Source organism: Madurella fahalii (assembly GCF_045866475.1).
Source record: "Madurella fahalii IFM 68171 DNA, scaffold_1, whole genome shotgun sequence".
Lineage (NCBI taxonomy): Eukaryota > Fungi > Ascomycota > Sordariomycetes > Sordariales > Madurella > Madurella fahalii.
This window is the reverse complement of record NW_027263971.1, coordinates 6,298,703-6,317,287: the sequence shown is the minus strand read 5'-3', so window position 1 is coordinate 6,317,287 and position 18,585 is coordinate 6,298,703. Positions and strand designations below refer to the sequence as shown.

General features: G+C 55.4%; 5 protein-coding genes across 5 annotated transcripts; 3 read left to right on the top strand and 2 right to left on the bottom strand.

Annotated features, from left to right (window-relative positions):
- Nucleotides 1–1,796: 1,796 nt before the first annotated feature.
- On the top strand, nt 1,797–5,110 carry MFIFM68171_01923 (uncharacterized protein; the record flags this gene model as incomplete). Its single annotated transcript, XM_071057345.1, has 2 exons — nt 1,797–1,829; nt 1,913–5,110. The coding sequence occupies 2 exons, from the start codon at nt 1,797–1,799 to the stop codon at nt 5,108–5,110; spliced, it is 3,231 nt and encodes a 1,076-aa protein (XP_070913446.1).
- A 125-nt stretch (nt 5,111–5,235) lies between these two features.
- Nucleotides 5,236–6,866, bottom strand: MFIFM68171_01922 (uncharacterized protein; the record flags this gene model as incomplete). The annotated part of the gene is made up of 3 exons (XM_071057344.1): nt 5,236–5,623; nt 5,714–6,384; nt 6,510–6,866. 3 exons carry the CDS (start codon nt 6,864–6,866, stop codon nt 5,236–5,238), a joined length of 1,416 nt encoding a protein of 471 aa, XP_070913445.1.
- A 778-nt stretch (nt 6,867–7,644) lies between these two features.
- RPN5 (proteasome regulatory particle subunit) lies at nt 7,645–9,236 on the bottom strand (the record flags this gene model as incomplete). The annotated part of the gene is made up of 3 exons (XM_071057343.1): nt 7,645–8,256; nt 8,307–9,080; nt 9,153–9,236. The coding sequence occupies 3 exons, from the start codon at nt 9,234–9,236 to the stop codon at nt 7,645–7,647; spliced, it is 1,470 nt and encodes a 489-aa protein (XP_070913444.1).
- Nucleotides 9,237–10,813: 1,577 nt separating this feature from the next.
- MFIFM68171_01920 (uncharacterized protein) lies at nt 10,814–12,552 on the top strand (the record flags this gene model as incomplete). Its single annotated transcript, XM_071057342.1, has 6 exons — nt 10,814–11,448; nt 11,512–11,642; nt 11,704–11,806; nt 11,863–11,868; nt 11,930–12,025; nt 12,090–12,552. 6 exons carry the CDS (start codon nt 10,814–10,816, stop codon nt 12,550–12,552), a joined length of 1,434 nt encoding a protein of 477 aa, XP_070913443.1.
- A 2,351-nt stretch (nt 12,553–14,903) lies between these two features.
- Nucleotides 14,904–16,723, top strand: CMT1 (Alpha-1,3-mannosyltransferase cmt1; the record flags this gene model as incomplete). The annotated part of the gene is made up of 5 exons (XM_071057341.1): nt 14,904–15,347; nt 15,405–15,450; nt 15,508–16,191; nt 16,245–16,510; nt 16,583–16,723. The coding sequence occupies 5 exons, from the start codon at nt 14,904–14,906 to the stop codon at nt 16,721–16,723; spliced, it is 1,581 nt and encodes a 526-aa protein (XP_070913442.1).
- Nucleotides 16,724–18,585: the final 1,862 nt, after the last annotated feature.

Here is an 18,585-nt window from a genome sequence, read left to right as displayed (position 1 = left end):
CTGCGACAGGCCGCAATGTGCATGCGGGCTGACAGACCAGTGGGACCAGAGCAAAATGATCTCGGGTCTGCTGCAGCACGAAGCGTGCCCGCAGCCCTGATAGGTGGTTGGGGAGGCCGGTCAAACCCCCCGCTTGCAGCAAGAGAATCTGCGGGCTGAAAGGCCGCAGTGGCAGATCTGCAGCTGCTCCGAGCCTCAATTGGCCCTCAACCATTGCTTTGATGAGCTCACCAGCCTCTCTTCCGGCCTCAGATTTCGTGGGTTGATGCGATTGGGTTGTTTGGCCCCAACCTTCCCCCCCACTCAGCGTCTTCGAGAGCCTGGAGTGGCTGCGTCAACCCATGCCGCTCGCCGGCTCTGGCGCTTGCCAGGACCCAGCGCGATCCCCATCCGGCCCTCCGCCGTCGACAGCAGCCCGGAACGGTAAAAATCGACAACCCGGACCGCCCAGGTTCTGGACCCTTCGCCCATCACAAGATGCGATAAAGGCGGTACGATGTCCCGCGTGAGGGCTGCCGAGGCCATGCCCGGTTCTCCACCCTTGTAGTAGACCATTTGCTCGTAGTTGTCATGGCAACTCCTTTACTCCCGTCGGTGGGTTACACCCGGGGCATCCGCCGAGCCGACCGCTCCTCCGAGCCGGTTTACATGTGAGAGCGTCGCCGCCGCGTGTCCGATGCCCGATGTCGTCTGTCCATCGCACATGAGCGGGTTTAATTCTGACCTGCCACGGGTTGATGAAGGACGAGAATCTTCGCCCATATTCCGCCTGATCTATGCTGTCTTGCTGTCAAGATAACCCGAAGCGTTCATACGGATAGGGTTGAACTCCTCGTGGCTAGGTCCTATTCGCTGATGTTGCACTAAATAAGCAGTTCAAATATTGACCTAACAACCGCCGAATCCGATGCCGTTCTCAAGCTCCCGGTTTCCGTGTTCCCTTCAAATCAGAAGTGTGTCTTTCCGGACTTGCAGGAAGCATTCTCCTACTCTCTCGGGCGGGCCCGAAAGCCCCGAACGCGAGCACCACTGTATCCCCCCCTCGTTACGTTTCCTTCGTTGTCTTTGCCAGTATCACCCCTGTTGAGGCGGAGTCTCAAGTTTGGGGGTTGAGGGTTCCCAAGCAAGTGGGGCTGCGGAAGATGGTTCCTCCAGTTCGAAAGGACGATTGGGAGTGCTTCGGACCTTCGCTCTCCAAAAGCTGGTCGCAACTTTGGCGTGCATGCATTTTACGCCTCCAGTATTTTGTAACTGAGGACGCGACACACTGGTCTGCTGGTTTAGACGCGAGAGACGGATAATTGGGCTGTGTCAGCGTCAGCTACTTCGAGACCTCAAGAGGAGAGCAGAGTTTGTGTTCTGAAGTTCGATAATGGGTCTGATTGAAGGAGGAAGTGGATGTTGCACAGGTACCCTTGATGACCAGAAAAACCTAAGTCCTCTTCTCTGCCCTCGCACGAACCGGCCCTTAAAGCCCTTCCACGATACCATTCCATGCGCTGTTTAATTGGGGCCGGACGAGCATCGAGCCAGTCACCATGGATACGTTGGCAGCGCAATACATGTTCTTGGTCATTGGCATGGTCCTCGGTGCCTTGACATTTATCGCAACTCATCACTACTTCATCAAACGGCATCGCGTGGGGAGGGGTTGAGCAATGCACCGAGCAGTTCCGGCGGGGTCGACGAAAGCAAGCTGCAATTGACCCCACCTGCTCTGCTCTGCCCCGCCATGACATTTCTAGCATTTGCATCGTCGCCCGCGTGGTCAAGAACAACGGCAGAGGACGCCCAACATGAAGCAGAGATTCTCGTCCTTGGATGTCAAGGTATGTCAAGTGGTGTTCATTCGGTCTCTGTTGCCAACTGCAAGGCCGTGACTAATGTATTCGCCGTGTTTTGCGATTTTCAGGTAATTGCCCACGAGCTCTCGGAAGCGCTCGTGTCGCTGCGCCTGGCAAACATATACGACCTCAATTCCAAGATCCTCCTCTTGAAATTCGCGAAGCCGGATAACAGACAGCAACTCCTCATAGAGTCTGGCTTCCGCTGCCACCTCACCGATTTTGCCCGCGCCGCCGCCCCAGCTCCGAGCGGCTTTGTGTCGCGACTCCGCAAGTTTCTCAAAACCAGACGCGTCACCGCCGTCTCACAGATCGGGACGGACCGCATTATTGAATTCCGATTTAGCGATGGGGCATACCGCCTGTACCTTGAGTTCTTCGCCAGCGGAAACATTATTCTGACCGACGCTGACCTCAAGATCCTCGCCCTGTTGCGCAATGTTCCAGAGGGAGAAGGCCAGGAGCCCCAACGGGTTGGCTTGGCGTACACGCTGGAGAACAGGCAAAACTACGGAGGCGTTCCCGAACTGACCAAGGAACGCCTTCGAAATGCTCTTCGGACGGCGTCGGCGCAAGCGACTACGAGGAAGACCAAGAAGAAAGGATCAGACGAGCTGAGAAGGGGGCTTGTCACAACGATAACCGAGCTACCGCCGGTGCTGGTAGACCATGTCTTCCGCCTGACAAGCTTTGACCCCACCACGAAGCCAGCCGACATCCTGGACAACGAAGCATTGCTTGACGCCCTATTTCAATCCCTGGAACAGGCGCGGTCTATCTTGGACGGTGTCACAAGGTCGCCTGTCGCGAAGGGATACATTGTTGCGAAAGCCAACCCCCGCGTAACAGAGCAGCCTGCGGACGTGGACGAGTCCAAGAAAGGCAACGCGCGGAACCTGCTCTATGAGGATTTCCAACCCTTCCTTCCCAAGCAGTTCGAGGACGACCCGAGCTGCCAAATCCTAGCCTTTGATGGCTTCAACAAGACGGTTGACGAGTTTTTTTCCTCGCTTGAGGGCCAAAAGCTTGAGTCGCGATTGCAAGAACGCGAGGCTACTGCCAAGAGGAAACTTGAAGCCGCCCGTCAGGACCAAACCAAGCGGATCGAAGGTCTGCAAGAGGCGCAGACACTAAATCTGCGCAAGGCAGCGGCTATCGAGGCTAATATCGAACGGGTTCAAGAAGCAATGGACGCCGTTAACGGTCTACTCCAGCAGGGCATGGACTGGGTTGATGTCAACAAACTAGTCGAGCGGGAGCAGAGGCAACACAATCCCGTCGCTGAAATCATAAAGCTACCCATGAGACTGGACGAAAATATCGTCACACTACTTCTCGGCGAAGCAGAAGAGGAGGCGGAGGCGGAGGCGGGGAAGCTCGATTTTGACTACGACACTGATGAAGAAACGGTCGACGATGTCGAAGCAGACAAAGACAAGATCGTGGACAAGCGCTTAGCGATCGACATCAACCTCAAACTCAGCCCCTGGAACAACGCCCGGGAGTACTACGAGCAGAAGCGTACAGCTGCCGGTAAGGAACAGAAAACCGCTCAGCAGTCCGAAATCGCACTCAAAAACGCCGAACAGAAGATCGCCGAAGATCTCAAAAAGGGCTTGAAGCAGGAGAAGCCCGTGCTGCAACCCATCAGAAAGCAGATGTGGTTTGAAAAGTTTATATGGTTCATCTCGTCGGACGGCTACCTCGTGCTCGGCGGTCGGGACGCCCAGCAAAATGAGATCCTGTACAAGCGGTATTTGAGGAAAGGCGACGTCTACGTCCACGCGGATATGCACGGCGCCCCAACCGTCATCATCAAGAACAGCCCCAAAACGCCCGATGCTCCGATCCCGCCATCGACGCTCGCACAAGCCGGCAACTTGTCCGTGTGCTGCTCAAGTGCCTGGGACTCGAAGGCCGCCATGGGCGCCTGGTGGGTCAACGCCGACCAGGTCTCTAAATCGGCACCAGCCGGGGAGTATCTGCCGGTGGGCTCATTCATGATCCGGGGAAAGCGCAACGCGCTGCCGCCGGCCCTTTTGACTCTTGGGTTTGGATTACTGTTTAAGATTTCCGATGAAAGCAAAACCAAGCATGTGAAGCACAGGCTGTATGACTCTGGGGATATTAGGACGGGTGGTGCGCCGTCGGTGAATGCCGACGATCAGCTTGAAAGCGGTATCGCTTCTACGAGCGACACTAAAAAAGAGGAGGCGAGCGAGGATTCAGAGAGCGACGAAGGAGATCAAGACGAGGAGGAGGAGAGGGCGAACCCTCTGCAACCGAGCGCGGCGGACCAAGCTCACGGCGTCACACCCCAAAGAACCCCTGAGCCGCCATCGGAGCAGCTGGCACGTCTCGATGTTGATGAACGCCCATTCATCACTGCCAAGTCAGAGAGTCAAACAAAGTCCACAGCCGCAGCCGACGACAGAGACGATGACAACAAGCCAGAAGACGAAGGCCAAGCCACGCCTCCTTCAACCGCAACTCCCTCCTCCACCCGGCCGGAAACCCCGTCCACTTCCTCCCAGCCACAAAAGAAAGCCCCGCCCAAACGCGGCCAGCGCGCCAAAGCCAAGAAGATTGCCACAAAATACAAGAACCAAGACGAAGAAGACCGGGCATTGATGGAAGAGCTCCTCGGCGTCGCTGCAGCACGACAAAAAGCCGAGGCCGAAGCCGCTGCCAAAGCCCAGCGTGAGGCTGACGCTGCCGCGGCCAGAGAACGCCGCCGACAGGCGCAGGAGCGCGCAAAGAAGCAGATTGCCGAGCACGAAGCGGTGCGTCGGTTGATGCTAGAGGAGGGCGTCGAGATGCTGGATGATGCTGAGGCGTCGTCGGTCGAGCCGACGCAGCTGGACGCGCTGGTGGGCACGCCGCTCCCGGGGGACGAGATCTTGGAGGTGGTGCCCGTGTGCGCGCCGTGGAATGCGCTGGGTAAGGTCAAGTACAAGGCGAAGCTGCAGCCGGGGCAGGTGAAGAAGGGGAAGGCGGTCAAGGAGATTGTTGAGCGGTGGAGGGCGGCAGCAGGCAAGAAAGGGGTGGTGGATGAGAAGGCGGAGGATGTGGAGAAGATGTGGCCTAGGGAGGTGGAATTGATTAAGGGGTTGAAGGTGGAGGAGGCATTCAATGTGGTGCCAGTTGGGAAGGTGACGGTCATGATGTCGGGAGGTGCAAGTGGGGGTGGAGGTGGAAGCGGAGGGAAAGGAGGCGGTGGTAGTGGCCATAAGAGCGGGAAGGGAAAGGGGGGAAAGAAGAAATAGTGGGATTTGCTCCTGCTGGAGCCACACGGCTTTTACAAAAAAAAAAAAAAAAAAAAAAAAAAAATGGCACAATGACACGACGATGCGGAGGAGGGCCTGCCTTGCTGGATGGGATATACAGATCCTCAGGGCACACTACTCGCCGTCCCTTTCCCACCTTCCGGGGCCACCCTCTGGAAAACAAACATTGCCTCGTCCTTGCCCGCGAAGCTCGGCATCGCAATCTGCACAATCTTAGCCCATTCACCCGAATGGTCCCTCTCCATATATTCATCCATCGTCATGTCCGAGAAGCTGGTGTACCCGTTGTGGTTCTGCGTGCCAACCACCACTAGCGTGTCCCCCTTGTACGCCGCAACCAGGTCGCGCGTGAAGGAGCCTTCCACAGTACCCGTCAATTTCCCACCCACGACGGGATAGACCAACATCAGGATGAGGTCGCTATGGTTTGGGTGGGAGGCGAGGTACCCGGTGCCTGTTTGGACGAGGGTGTCTGGAATCCAGGTTGTTCGCCTTGTGCCCACAGTCAGCACTCGCAAAGTATATGTGTAACGCATCTTTGGGTTGGGTGAGAGATAGAAGTGGCGATAAAAGAAAACGAACCATTCACTCATCAAATTATCCACAGCGTCCACTTGCACCCCGTATTCGCGCAGCATCATGCTCCAGTAGCCATTCCCGCTGCCCACGTCCACCACCTTCTTCTGCTGTTTTCCATTGAGTCCCTTCTTCCCCCCCTCACCTTGCGCGAGAGTCTTGATGATCGTCAAGCTCTCGTGCGTGGGGACTACACAGCCAAAGTGGTGCATCATCACCGGGAGGAGGTAATGCCCGCTGCTCTGTAATCTCCATCCCGTTCTCTGCTTCTGCTTCGTTGTCGCTTGCCGTTCATCGTCATGACCATGCTCCCGTTTCGATCGGTCATTCCACTTCTCCTCTGCCCCATCCTGCATTCCCCTGCCATCATCGTCATCACCCTCTCCTTCCCTCAACGGCCCGCACCATGCAAGAAGCTGACACGCCCACTCCCAAAAGTCCAGCGCCGGGTTCAGGACGGGCGGTTGCTTGCACCGGGGGATACTGGATAACACGGGTGTGAGGGGATGGGAGGGGAGGAAGAAGCGTTTAGCAGCTAGGTATGAGGCGACACGCTGGCGGAGCGAGGATTTTCGCGCGTTGGAGAGGAAGGATTTCAATGTCGAGGCGGTGCTGGTGGTAGGGTGGAAAATGGAGGCGTAGGCGGCTATGTCGGAGGGGGTTGGGGGGAGTGGTTTCTGGGAGGGTGTTGCTTAGTTGAGTTCGAGTTGAACCCGAAGGATAGGGGTTACAAATGCTGTGATGAGTCTTAAAATGGCACAACACAGTAGAGTACAGTTGAGCTCAGGAAACATCAACATACCTCCCCTTCAGGGCACTGATACCACCGCAACCGATTCTCCCCGCCCCCATACACAAACTCCACCCCACCCTCCGCTAACTCCGACCCCCTCCTCACCACATCATTCTCCACTACCTTCTGCAATTGTCCCAACCGGATCTCCGCGACGGCACGATACACATATTGGTCCTCCCCCTCCGGGATACTGAACCAGGCCTTGATGGCTTTCTCGACATTATTCTCGTCTCGCAGCAAACGAATTGCCCGCTGATGAGTTTCCGTATCGTGTGCTGCCTTGGCGGGGTTAAAGGTCGGACTGCCTATGCAGGGGGTGATTGGCCTGGTTCTCTGCCGGTCCCTGTTGTTTTGAGGGGGCATATTTATGGTTGGGGGATATGGATTGACGGGCGCTGTAGACCAATAATAAATAAGGAATTTGGGTTTTGGTTTACAGCTGGTTTTTCAGTTGGTGATACGGGGCTTGTCAAAACATAGATGGAGTAGGTGATAGGAGGTTTTGGCGGTGATGGAAAGGGGATGATGTCACTTGAGTATGTACAAATACCAAGGTTCGGGTGAGTGTCTGCCGTGCCGCTCCCTGGGCCTCCCCTTCTCGGTGGCACTCTTACCCGGTCACGAACGGGTATTTTGGCCGAACTATCTCGCAGCTGATGAGGACGGGACTGCTGCTACATGTCTTACCTGCTGGTCTCGACCGTTGAATACATGTGTTGTAGGCGGTTCTAGTCGCTGCAGAGAGCCAAGCATCTTGTCCCGCAAAGGTGTGATGAATTGTCCAAAGGTCCAATGCCATAGTGTATTTTGACATTTCTGTTCACTAAAGAGGCTGGTGATAAATGTGCGGTGCTGTCCAGCATCCTGATTCGTTGAGCCGATTTCGTCGCTTTGCCACAGCATTCTGTGACACGGACCGCTGTTGGGTCGATTGGACAAGTAGCCATAAAGTCCGAATGCCACAGCATCTGCATGCAGGCATTCGGATGAGTCCTTCGGGGGTGACAAGAGGCACGATGGAACACAGTGCAGAGCCAGTCGTCCGCTATATCATCCATCCAGTTTGCCCCGCAAGATCCCGATCCTTGTATCATGTCTATTCGTACAGTCGTCTATGGACCAGTTATAGCAAAACGCACGCCTAGCGCTTCGATTGCTTGCCCTTCTTCGGCTTAACGCCTGGCTGGATCCGCGCCATCATCTCCTCTTTGGTGATGAGGTGATCAATCCTCTCAAGCAGGCCAAGCAGGCTCTTCATGTTGAAACTCCACTCGTTGAGGATGTCGTCGGCATCGCGCGGCTTTGCGAAGCTGACGACGCGAGCCGGCCGGTCGATCTTGGCGTACACCGTCTTGGCCGTTACCAGTTCGCTAATGTACTTTTCAGTCTCATCCTCGCTCAGGTCGAGCAGCTGCGTTAAGCGGCCCATCTGGATGCGCGTGTAGTATTTGGCCACGACGCGTACGTTGTGTTCGATGACGCGCTTGCGCAGGTCTTGCCACCGCTCGAATGCCTTGTCGTCGCCCGACTGCCCCTTGGCCGAGTCGAAGATGTCGGTGCTGAGCAGATGCGGGCCGAACACTTTGGATACCTCGGGCCATCGCATGAGCTCGTGCACAGTAAACAGCTTCAGGAGTTCGGCATCCTCGGGTACCATGGCATTCCGCGAGTCCTTGTGGATCCTGTGCAAGAGGTCGTGCTGCTCATTATCGTGTGGCGCAAGGATGATGAAGTATATGATTCTCTGCAGTGTCTGTCAAAGTGTCAGCAAGATGCTCCATCCGCCGGGACCAGGGTGCATACCGCCCGGAGTTCCTCTGGGTTTTCTTCCACACTCTCGGTGTCCAACACCTGTCTGTAGTGCTTGCACACGTCGAGGTACTTGGCGTCTTGCTTGGCCAAGATGATCTGCTGCTCGTAGTAGCGCAGCTTGAGGTCTGTGACGTCCTCCTCCTTAGTCTCAGGCTCCTCCTCGACCTTGCCCTTCTTCTCGCGCTCCTTTTTCTCCTTTTCGAGCTGCTCTGGAGTCTTTTTTGGTTTCCGCGCCAGGTACCGGGTACTGATCTTGCGGCTGAGGATGCCAGCCTGTGTCCAGTCGCCGCTCTCGATGCAGAGCGCCACCTGCGCCAGGATGAACTCGACCTTCTCGCGCCGCTCCATGGACCCGAACGTCTCGACTTGGAGCTCGCAGAGCGTGTCGGTGGCCGCCTTAAGGTCGCCCTGTGCCTTCTTGATGTCCGAGAGGATCTTGGTCACGCGAGCCCGCTCAACCTCGACGAAGATCTTGCCCTCGGTCACTGTGCGGAGCGTTTCGATAACGGACAGCTTCGTCGCCATGTCGGGCGTCTCATCGAGAAATCCCATGACGGTTTGCACCATCTTGGTGATGGCCTGCTTGAGCTGGCCATGCTTCTTTGAGAGCACCAGGGTCTGATCGTTGAGAAGGCCCCAGGCGCCGGCATTTTTGCAGATGGTGACAATGCTGATGAGGACTCGTGATGTCGAGGCCAGATCGGAAGCCTGGCGTGTCTGCTTCTCGAAGGCCGAGAGCTTCTCGATGGCGGCTTGAATATCTGTCTGTTGTGCGGGGGCGGGCGGAGGGGCCCAAAGATTAGCTTTAGTAATTCTGGAAGTGCGACTTGCGATTACCTTTGCGAGTTCCTCGGCCTCGGGGATCTGCTTGTCTGCCTCCTTGGAGAAGTCCTTCTCGGGCTTCAGTGCAGCTTCGGCCATGGCGACGGATGGCTGGTTTATTTTGTTTGCGGGGATAATTGTTGTATTGTTCGATTGAGGTGATGGATCTGCGCTGCGCGAGAGGGATTATCAGAGGCAGGAAGTTGAGGTTCATTCAACAAATGTTGGTTAGAATAGCGCCGCAACAGAACAAGGCCCACGTCAGTTTAGTCTGCCTGCGCAAGGCTCGGGCTCAGGCCCGGCTCAGGCCCGGCTCAGGCTTGGGCTTGGGGTTGGGCGGGCTGAGGCTGAAGCTTAGCAACCGTCCCGCCATGTCAGCCACCATGTGGCTGGAAACGCATCTGAGATAAAGTACATGTACAGTACTAGTAATTAATTACCTCTTTGCACCCCCACTCGGAAGAAAGAGCGGCAAACAAATGAAAACGTGCTTCGTTGTCGGTCACACAGAGCAGCACAAAAGCTGCTCGCAGCAGCCTCACACTGTGCAGTTGTAAGTCTCGATGGACACCGGAACTGGGGACAATGCGGTTATGGCGTGTATTCTTGGAAATCTCGGAAGTAATTGGCGCTCTCAGTCGTCTCAATCTCAAGCTCAATCCCAATCCCGTCCACAACCTACATCCAAATCCCAATATGCCTGTTCTGCCGGAACCCAGATCCCTCGCCTGACTCTCTATCCCGAAATTTGGCAAACTGTTCCGACACACGGGAGAGCAGCCACATACCGCCACTTTTGTGTTATTTCGCCGTCTTTTGTCGGAGCTGGGCCGATCTCCCCAGCAACTCAAACAATGCTCTCTCCCTTACAGAGCGCGAAATGAAGCAGACGAGCACAACCACTTACGCCTCGGAACAATAAAAAGGGCCCCGTCGAGACCCCCGCAGGCGCATGAGCGGGCACTAAAAATCGCTGGCTTCTGAACCTTGTTCTCTGAGGAGGGGCTTTCCCTGACAAAACGCCGAAAGAACGGCTCGACACCTGGGCATCCTCCCCCACCTTTGGTTCCATCCGAGGGGGCACATCGTGGAAAGCGGACCAGCCCTCGCAAGCACTCCTCCCTCGAATCAGCCAAGACCAAAGACCGCACCGGTCCAGGCCCACTGGCGCATCACTACGCTCCATTGATCGACTGGCTATTAGAATCCGGGGATAAGCCATACGATTTATGCTTGACAGGCTCCTATTACCGTACCTGTCTTGCGTCCCCGGCCGTGTCGTTCGAGAATTCTCCTGGCTAAGTCCGGCTTTGCGCTCTCGAACAAATCGCTGAATTTTGGGCAATTGGATCTAGCCCCGGGGGACCGAATTCTGCCAGCAGACTTTACCCGCCCTGGCCCTCACTCTGCGCTTGACGCTGCTGCCAACAGTTGGTTGCGTTAATCGAGACTCTTTTTTTTTTTTTTTTTTTTTTTTCTTGGATGTCCGCGGCTGGGCAAGCGATGTTGCCTCGGTATATCTCGGTGTAACCATCGGAACCAGAAACCGTGGTTGAGGCTTGACAAGCACACACAGCGCTCCGACCGAATTTGTCGGGAACGGGGCGTCCCCACGCGTCGATTCCTCCAACTCCGCTTATCCCTTAGTGTGCCCCGTTCATCTCATTCTAGACACCATGAGTCAATCACAGGATGACTCGGCCCTGTCAGTGGTCCCGGACTCGGAGACTCAGTCCAGGAAACGCCATCGGCCAGACGATGAAGCTCCCTCGCCGACGGATGTTTCAGTGCAAGCGAGGGCAAACCTTGGGCCCGGCAGACACCGGGTGCCAAAGGCAGACCCCAAGGACTTTGACAAGGCCGATCGCACTTCACTCGATGAGCCTTCTTCTCTTCCTGGAAATGGCAGCACTTCCACGTTTTCCCTCCCAGAGAGCGCCTTCTCCAGGTCGTTCTCCCCTTCGCCCTCGATGCCCAGCATGTCTACGGGCCAGCGCGGGAGCCTCTCCCCTCCATACATGTTCTCAGATTCATCCCAACACCTAGGCTCTCTTACCAGGACTGCTGACGGGGAAGAGGACGGGACGGAACACGACGAGCTGGAGGAGCAGGCGGCCGTGGAACAGGCCGAAGAGGGCAGCATCATTGTTGACAGCGATGACATGGGCACCGACGCGGGCTACGGGACGGACAGCAACACGACGGCGTCGACATCGCTTGCTGAGAGCGTGCGCGACTACATCTTTGAGAACGGACGCCGCTATCACAAGTTCCGCGAAGGGCGGTACAACTTCCCGAATGACGACGTTGAGTAAGTGGTTTCACGTTTCACGGGTCGGCTGTGGAGAAGTGCCGTCGTTGACGCAGCGGACAGACAGCAGCGTGAAGACATGAAACACGCCATGGTCAAGATGCTCTGTGGGCAGCTCTACTTTGCGCCTATTGGGGAGCACCCTCATGAGATTCTCGATATTGGTACGGGAACGGGGATCTGGGCGATTGAGAGTACGTTTAACTTGCTGGGCTCCTATTGCCGATAGCGAAACTGACTTGGGTGTCCGCGAAGTGGGAGACCTCTTTCCCAGTTCCAACATTCTAGGCGTCGATCTGAGTCCCATTCAGCCCGAGTGGGTACCGCCAAACGTACGCTTCATGGTGGACGATGTCGAGTAGGTCGGCTAGGGATCCGTCTTGTCTGTGATGTAAATGCTGATGTCCATTCTAGGAGCCCGTACGTGCCTGACGCTTCCACCGCTTTTTTCAGCGTACTAACCCACACCTCCCCGCTAAAGATGGCTCCATCCGCGAAACTACTTTGACTACATCCACTCTAGGCACACCGTCATGGCGATCAAGGACTGGCCGAGACTCATGCGGAGAGCTCTAGAGTACGCCCTCCCTTCGAAACCAGTGTAGCGAGTACCGAGAAATACTGACCGCCCACCGTCCCAGACACCTCCGCCCCGGCGGCTGGTTTGAAATGCAAGAAGTCCACCACTTCCCCATCTCGGTCAACAACTCGATGCCGCCGGACCACCCTGTCGCCCAGTACTGGACGCTCATACGGGACGGCCTGGGCAACCTCGGCATCAACTTCCACGCGTGCGCCGACGGCCGGCTCGCCGACATGATGCGCGATTGCGGGTTCGTCAACGTCACGCAGCGGATACTGCAGATCCCCATCGGGACGTGGCCCAAGAACAAGGTGCTCAAGACGGTCGGCCTGTACTGGCGCACCATACTGGTCGACGGGATCCAGGCCATCGCACTGGGCCCGCTGACGAGGGGCTGCGGCTGGACGCGGGAGCAGGTCGAGCTGTTCCTGGTCGAGGTGCGCAAGGCGTATCACGATAATAGCAGCTTGTCGTATATGCCGCTGTATGTGACTTATGGGCAGAAGCCGCCGAACTACTAAGGGGGCTTTTAAGGTGTACATGCCCTTCTTTTCTTTTTTTTTCTTTTTCTTTGCTTTTCTTTTCTTTTCTTTTCTTTTCTTTTCTTTTCTTTTCTTTTCTTTTCTTTTCTTTTCTTTTCTTTTCTTTTAATTTTTTTCGTTTATTTTTATTTTTATTTTTATTTTTTTTTTGGCCTCTTCGGTGAGCATGGGAGGGAGCAAAAGTTTGTTTGTTTGTTCGTTTGTCTGTCTGCTGGAGTTGAATGGAAGCGCGGGGAGGCACCCTTGAAACGTGGGCGATTGTTAGTTTTGCTTTTTCTGTGTCGGTCGTCGTCTCCCACCGCGATATGATACCATAATTGTTTGTAATTGCAGAGACTCTTGCAGAGGCGTCCAGCGGCGGTTGCCGCGGGGTCTGCCGCAAAGGAGAACATATTTTAGATGGTCTTTTACACGAGATGACTAGATGTCAAAAGTATGGTTTCACGCTTGGTTCTTATGCCGACGGGGACACTAAGACGCCTGACGTATTTATTAGTTTGCATTAGAGGTGCGTGCCATCCTTTACATCTGCACGGACTATCACTTCCTCCTCGTGGCCCCAAGCAACAGGGTTTTGCGGGCTAATCTTGGAACCAAAGAGGTCCGTTTAGAGTATCCAATGAGTAATTTCATGGCAGGCTCCAAGCACAAAAAGTGACAACCTCGATGGTGGTTAATACTGTGGCCGCTGTCAGAGGTGGATCCTCGCGACTGCCCTTACAGAACTGTTAGCGGACAAGCCACGGCGGGGGCTAGACTCTCAATCGGCAGATGGCGTGAGATGAGGCTTGCATGGCAGATCGGACAGTGCGTGTAAGGCGGCGAATGAGACTTGACCTCCCCTAAGTTCAGATTCAGATTCTCAGGAAGCCAAGACATGTCACAACTACACTCTCTAGTCGATCCGGCACCGAGAGTTGTTTGACTTGAGATGTAGGTGGAAGAGTCCCCTCGGGTGTTGTATATATGATTTTTTTTTTAAAAAAAAAATTATTTTATTCCCATGGTCCCACCATGTTGGGAAGCATGCTGTGTGGCATCGCCCTTCCGTCGCCGAACCCCACCGCTAACCATTCCGGTGGTGTGTTCCGTAGCGTAATCTCACCTCCTTCCCGAACCACTGGTCGACCCCACCTGGGGTGTGGGAGCCTCGTTGTCGTGATTGGCTCCAGGGCCCGGCACTCTCTGCCATCCGCCGGTTCGACTTGACTGGGAACTCCGAACCGGCTCCGGTAACCTACTGCGTAAAGCAACCCTCGCCAACCCGGCGCCTTGGCTTAATTATTGAGCACGGTCGCGGATTGGCCTGCGCCATGGCCCTACCTCTCGCTACGAGGCTCTGCGTGTGTCGATCGAGTGGTACGGGATATCCGTTACATCACATTACCTGTTGCCCTCGACTAAAATTTTTGTATTCTATTTTATATTTTATTCTTCTTTTGCCGGGCGGAGGAGACCGTAACTGCATGAGATAGCCATGCCATGTCATTCGCTATACCAGCGTGGTGCATCCCGAGGCCAACTCGCGACCGCTCGCTTCTGCAGCAAATGATGCTACCGTCTTCCGCATTAGCCTAACCAGCGAAGATGGTCGAACATGGATTCCCGCAGCTGCAGGGGATGCACCGGGATGCATGGAGGATGCGGTCGCTCGTTTGCGCGAGTCCAGTCTTAGGGATCCTCCCTCTTGGGACGAACCAGGCTCTTCTTTTTCACAAGTTCCCATTGCGGGTCTGCCCAATGACTTTGCTGCGCGCCGCATACAAAACACCCGCCGTCTTCTTGAGCTCAACAGAGGCCGACCATTGCCTCGATCCGTTTACCTGCCGAATTGGTTTATTTACCCCTGCTGTGTCTGTCTTCAAGTTCCCGAACGCCGCCTCCCGTCGACCCCAGCCAGCCTTGTCACTTTAGTTTCATGATCAACAGCACTCGCTCACTTCACCTACATTGTTTGCCGAGGTCGACGGCGGGACTTATCCTCACCGGGCCCCGCGAGGCCGTAATCATACGTTGGCCGTTCGCCAGGAGCAAACGCATCGTGTTTGCCCCGTTCTGGCCCCGCTCTGGACAGTTTGCCTCTACTGCCATTGGCTGACTAGGTAATACTCCCTTTAGTGATCGCACTCTTTACCTTAAGTTACCTCTCCGCTCTCTCCAGAACGGAGTAGGCTAAGACGCCGGGCATCCTCGTCCTCTGCCGAGAAGGACAAGGCTCAGGTTGTCGATCGTGACTCGAACTTGAACCGCTCAAGAGGCCACTCTGGGTTGACCGTTACAAGCGGTAAACAAAACAATCACAGCTGATACCCAACAGCAACTCGTCCAAGATGGGGAAATTCAGGCTGAACTCCTGGTTCGACCGTACTTCTACGCCGACCGCCGACGCCAAGGCGAAGGCCGAGGCCGAGGCGAAGAAGCAGAACCGACGCTCGTTCTCTGCGCTATCCGCCTCGCTCCGGGCAAAGGAGTCACACACAAATGGCACCGCCGCATCTTCCTCGAAGCCTGTCAAGGCCGAGGCGGGCTCGACGCAGTCGCCGTCCCGGATGATCGCTTTAGCTCAGAAGATTGCCAAGGAGACGGAGACGCTCGAGGCTTACATGAGGGAGAACAACCTACCCATGCCCAGTTTCGACGAGGACGCCCCCGCCGACTTCCCGAAGCTCCCAGGAGACGTTCTGAGGAGCAGGCAGGAGATCATTTTCGCAACCAAGGAGCTGGGGTTATTAGCACACGGGCCCCGCGAGTCCGTGAGATGGGGTGTCTGGGAGGCAAGTGTCGTTTGCTACTCCCCGCCTCCGAAGCACTGATCCTGACATCCGCGCCAGTTCTTGGACGTCCTGGCACTCACAGCTTTAAACCACTATGGCATTGGTAAGTCTTGACGCCGACCCCATACCCGCTGGCCTCCGCGGCTGACACGCAACGCAGCGAAACTTGTCCCTTCCGGCTCGACCATTACTCTTGAGGAGCTGCAGGCCAGCACGACTCTGGACCCGATTAACCTCGCTCGTCTGCTCCGCCTCGCCATGACCAATGGCATCTTTCGTGAACCCAGCCCCGGTGTGATCGCGCATACGGCCGCATCCCGAGTCCTCGCCGAGGACGGAAACATGCAGGCCTGGATTGGCTTCAACGGCGAAGACATCTTCAGAGCCTCTGGCCATGTCATCCAGGCGCTCAAGGCTTATCCGGAAGCAACGTCCCTGACCCGCGCCGGCTTCCAGTTCGGCTTCGACACCGTCGACAAGGAGCCCATGTTCGTCACCTTCGGCAAAGACCCCGAGTGGGCCCGCCGTATGGGCTGCGCCATGGCGAGCCTCACGGGCGGCGAAGGGTACGAGCCCTCGTATTTTGTCGATGTCGAAAAGGGGGGCTACGACTTGAGCGATCTCGATGCTGCCGGCGGCACATTTGTCGACCTTGGCGGGTCCCACGGCTTCATGTGTGTCGACTTGGCCCAGAGGTACAAGAATATGAAGTTTGTGGTCCAAGACCTTCAGAAGACAGTCGACAGCGCGCCGAAGCCCATCTGCGCCGATCCTCAAGTGGCTGAGCGCATCACGCTTCTGGCGCACGATTTCTTCACCGAGCAGGTGACTAAGAACGCCGATGGCAAGTCAACCGAATTAGAGAGCAGCTCTCGGAACACTAACCGATCAAGATAGTCTACTACTTCCGCTGGATCATCCATAATTACTCGACCCCCTATGCCGTTCGCATTCTCAGGAACTTGATCCCCGCCCTCAAGCCTGGTGCACGCATCATCATTAACGACCACTGCTTGCGCGAGCCCGGCCAGGAGAACCCCTGGGACGAGCGGGTCATGCGCCGCATGGACGTGATCATGCTTGCCCTGCTCAATGCCCAGGAGCGGACCGAGGCCGAGTTCAGGGAGTTGTTCAAGGCTGCTGGGGACGGGTTTGTCTTCAAGGTAGGTTTCCAGAACTCGCATCTCTGCTGCACCGCCAATAGGTGATGTGATGATGCTGACTTGCAAATATAGGGTGTCACAAGACCCCAGGGCTGCCGGATGAGTATCGTCGAGGCGGTTTGGCAACCTGACGCCGCTGCTTCTGCTCCTGCACCTGAGGTTGAAGCTGCCGCTGCGGAACAACCCGCTGCTGCCAAAAAAAACGATTCTTAATCAAGCCAAGTCTGAAGAGGCCAAGGCTGAGGAGTCCAATGCTGAGGAGAGCAAGTGAGGAGGACGACATGGACAGCGTCTTACGCAACACTGCTCTTGCAGGGGAAATACCCGTTAACAGGCTGAAAAAAAGTAACCGAAGGAGGGCGAATGGCTGTACATTATGAACGCCGGCTTGCTTTGCCCTTGTTTATTTTCGGGACCGTTCGATACCCAGTTTTCAGATTGGCGACCAGCAAGACTCTTCCATTATTGGCGAGCGAGGAGGAGCCAGTTCGTATACGTGGATAGTTACTAGCGTTGTTAGTCATTAATATCTAGTTTTCTAGTCACCTTCTCACAAGTGTCTGATATTTGTCGTGAACAGTCAGGTTCTGGACCTTGCTCATTCCACTGTAAAAATAAGTGTCCATTGCTAGGCAAAGCAAGTGACTTTTTTTCCCCAATCAAATGGGTCCAGAAAAAGCCCAAGAGCGGAGGGGTGGGCGATGGCATCCGTCAAGTGGAACAGTTCATGCTAAAACGTCCCTTTGAAGATGCCATACGCACTGTGAGTGAAGACGCCATGCCGCCATCTCATGCAGCGCAAATTATGCCTCGAAAAGAACAGCATTCAGCCAATGAGGCTTCCACCAGAATTTTGCCCCTAGGTTCAGATGCTCAAGCTGCAAAGTCTCTAGCCAACTGGGTAGTTGGTAATGCACCCCCAAAACGATGCTCCCGCCGAGGAGTGTCAAGATTGGCGATGCAGGGAATCCTCGCGACAGCACCGGCACCAACTTCACTTCCTCCTTGTAAGGCACCGGCGTTGGGCGTTCTGCCCACGGTTTGGCAAATCAAACGGGTCCTGTGCCACATCGCGGAAGACCGCCCAGACAGGCCGTTGTTGGGATGCTCAAGTACTAATCACTTGGTACGCGAATACATTCACTAAGAAATCACAATGGAAATGGTACATGCCCAGCATGGCGCCACGGCAACAATGGGCCACCATCTGAGAAGACGTTCTCTAGAAAAGCACGTTCCGAGTGTAACCCGATGTCAGTTGTTGGATCTTCATCCAGGCGTCATCCGTAGTGAGTCGTGGAAAATGTACTTAATGGCAATTTGTCACACATCTGCAGAGGCTAACACTCTCCCAGCATCACCCTGCTCATTCTCTTTCACATCGTATAAGCGCCAAACCCTCCTTGTTCCATTATCATACAGTGCAAAACCGCTTGGTGTGTCCTCCGGTAGTATTCTTACGTTACGGAGGTCTCTGCAGAAACCTTAGGGGTGGCTCCTTTGGTCAAAGTCTGGTCCTCACAGGTGGAACTCGTCCTTGATTGTCTAGCCTTCTACGGAAGAGAGTGTCTGGACAATGACAATTTGTCGGGGTTATTGTGTTGCTCATGGCCAGGGCTTTCCGGTCTAAGCCCACCCATGTTGTGCGTAATGGTGTGTCACAAAGAGCTGCCGGGCCGTGAGACATAGACAGCATGGAACTCGAGAGCAAGCGCCGTGTCCGGTCGCCGATCCGGAAGTGCCTAGATACAACTCTAAGTGTTCTCCGGGAGCACTGTCGGATTTGGTACGAGACAGTTGCTGAAAGACCTTCACACATTTCTGAAGTGTACTTGCAGGATTAGGCAACGCCCTTCAAGCGACCAGTCTCCAAACTCCAAACGGCAGACTATTAGCCGAACGGGCTGTTAAAAGGGGTAGTAGAGCGGACGAATTTTGTATACAAATTCCTGACTTCACTAACAGATGGCTCGGACAGGTGGGAGCAGGGACTTCCAGCTTTTGACAACTTGCCAGCCAGGCTACCCAGACCTACAAAATGGTGACCATAGAAGATTGAGGACGCTGTCTCGGTC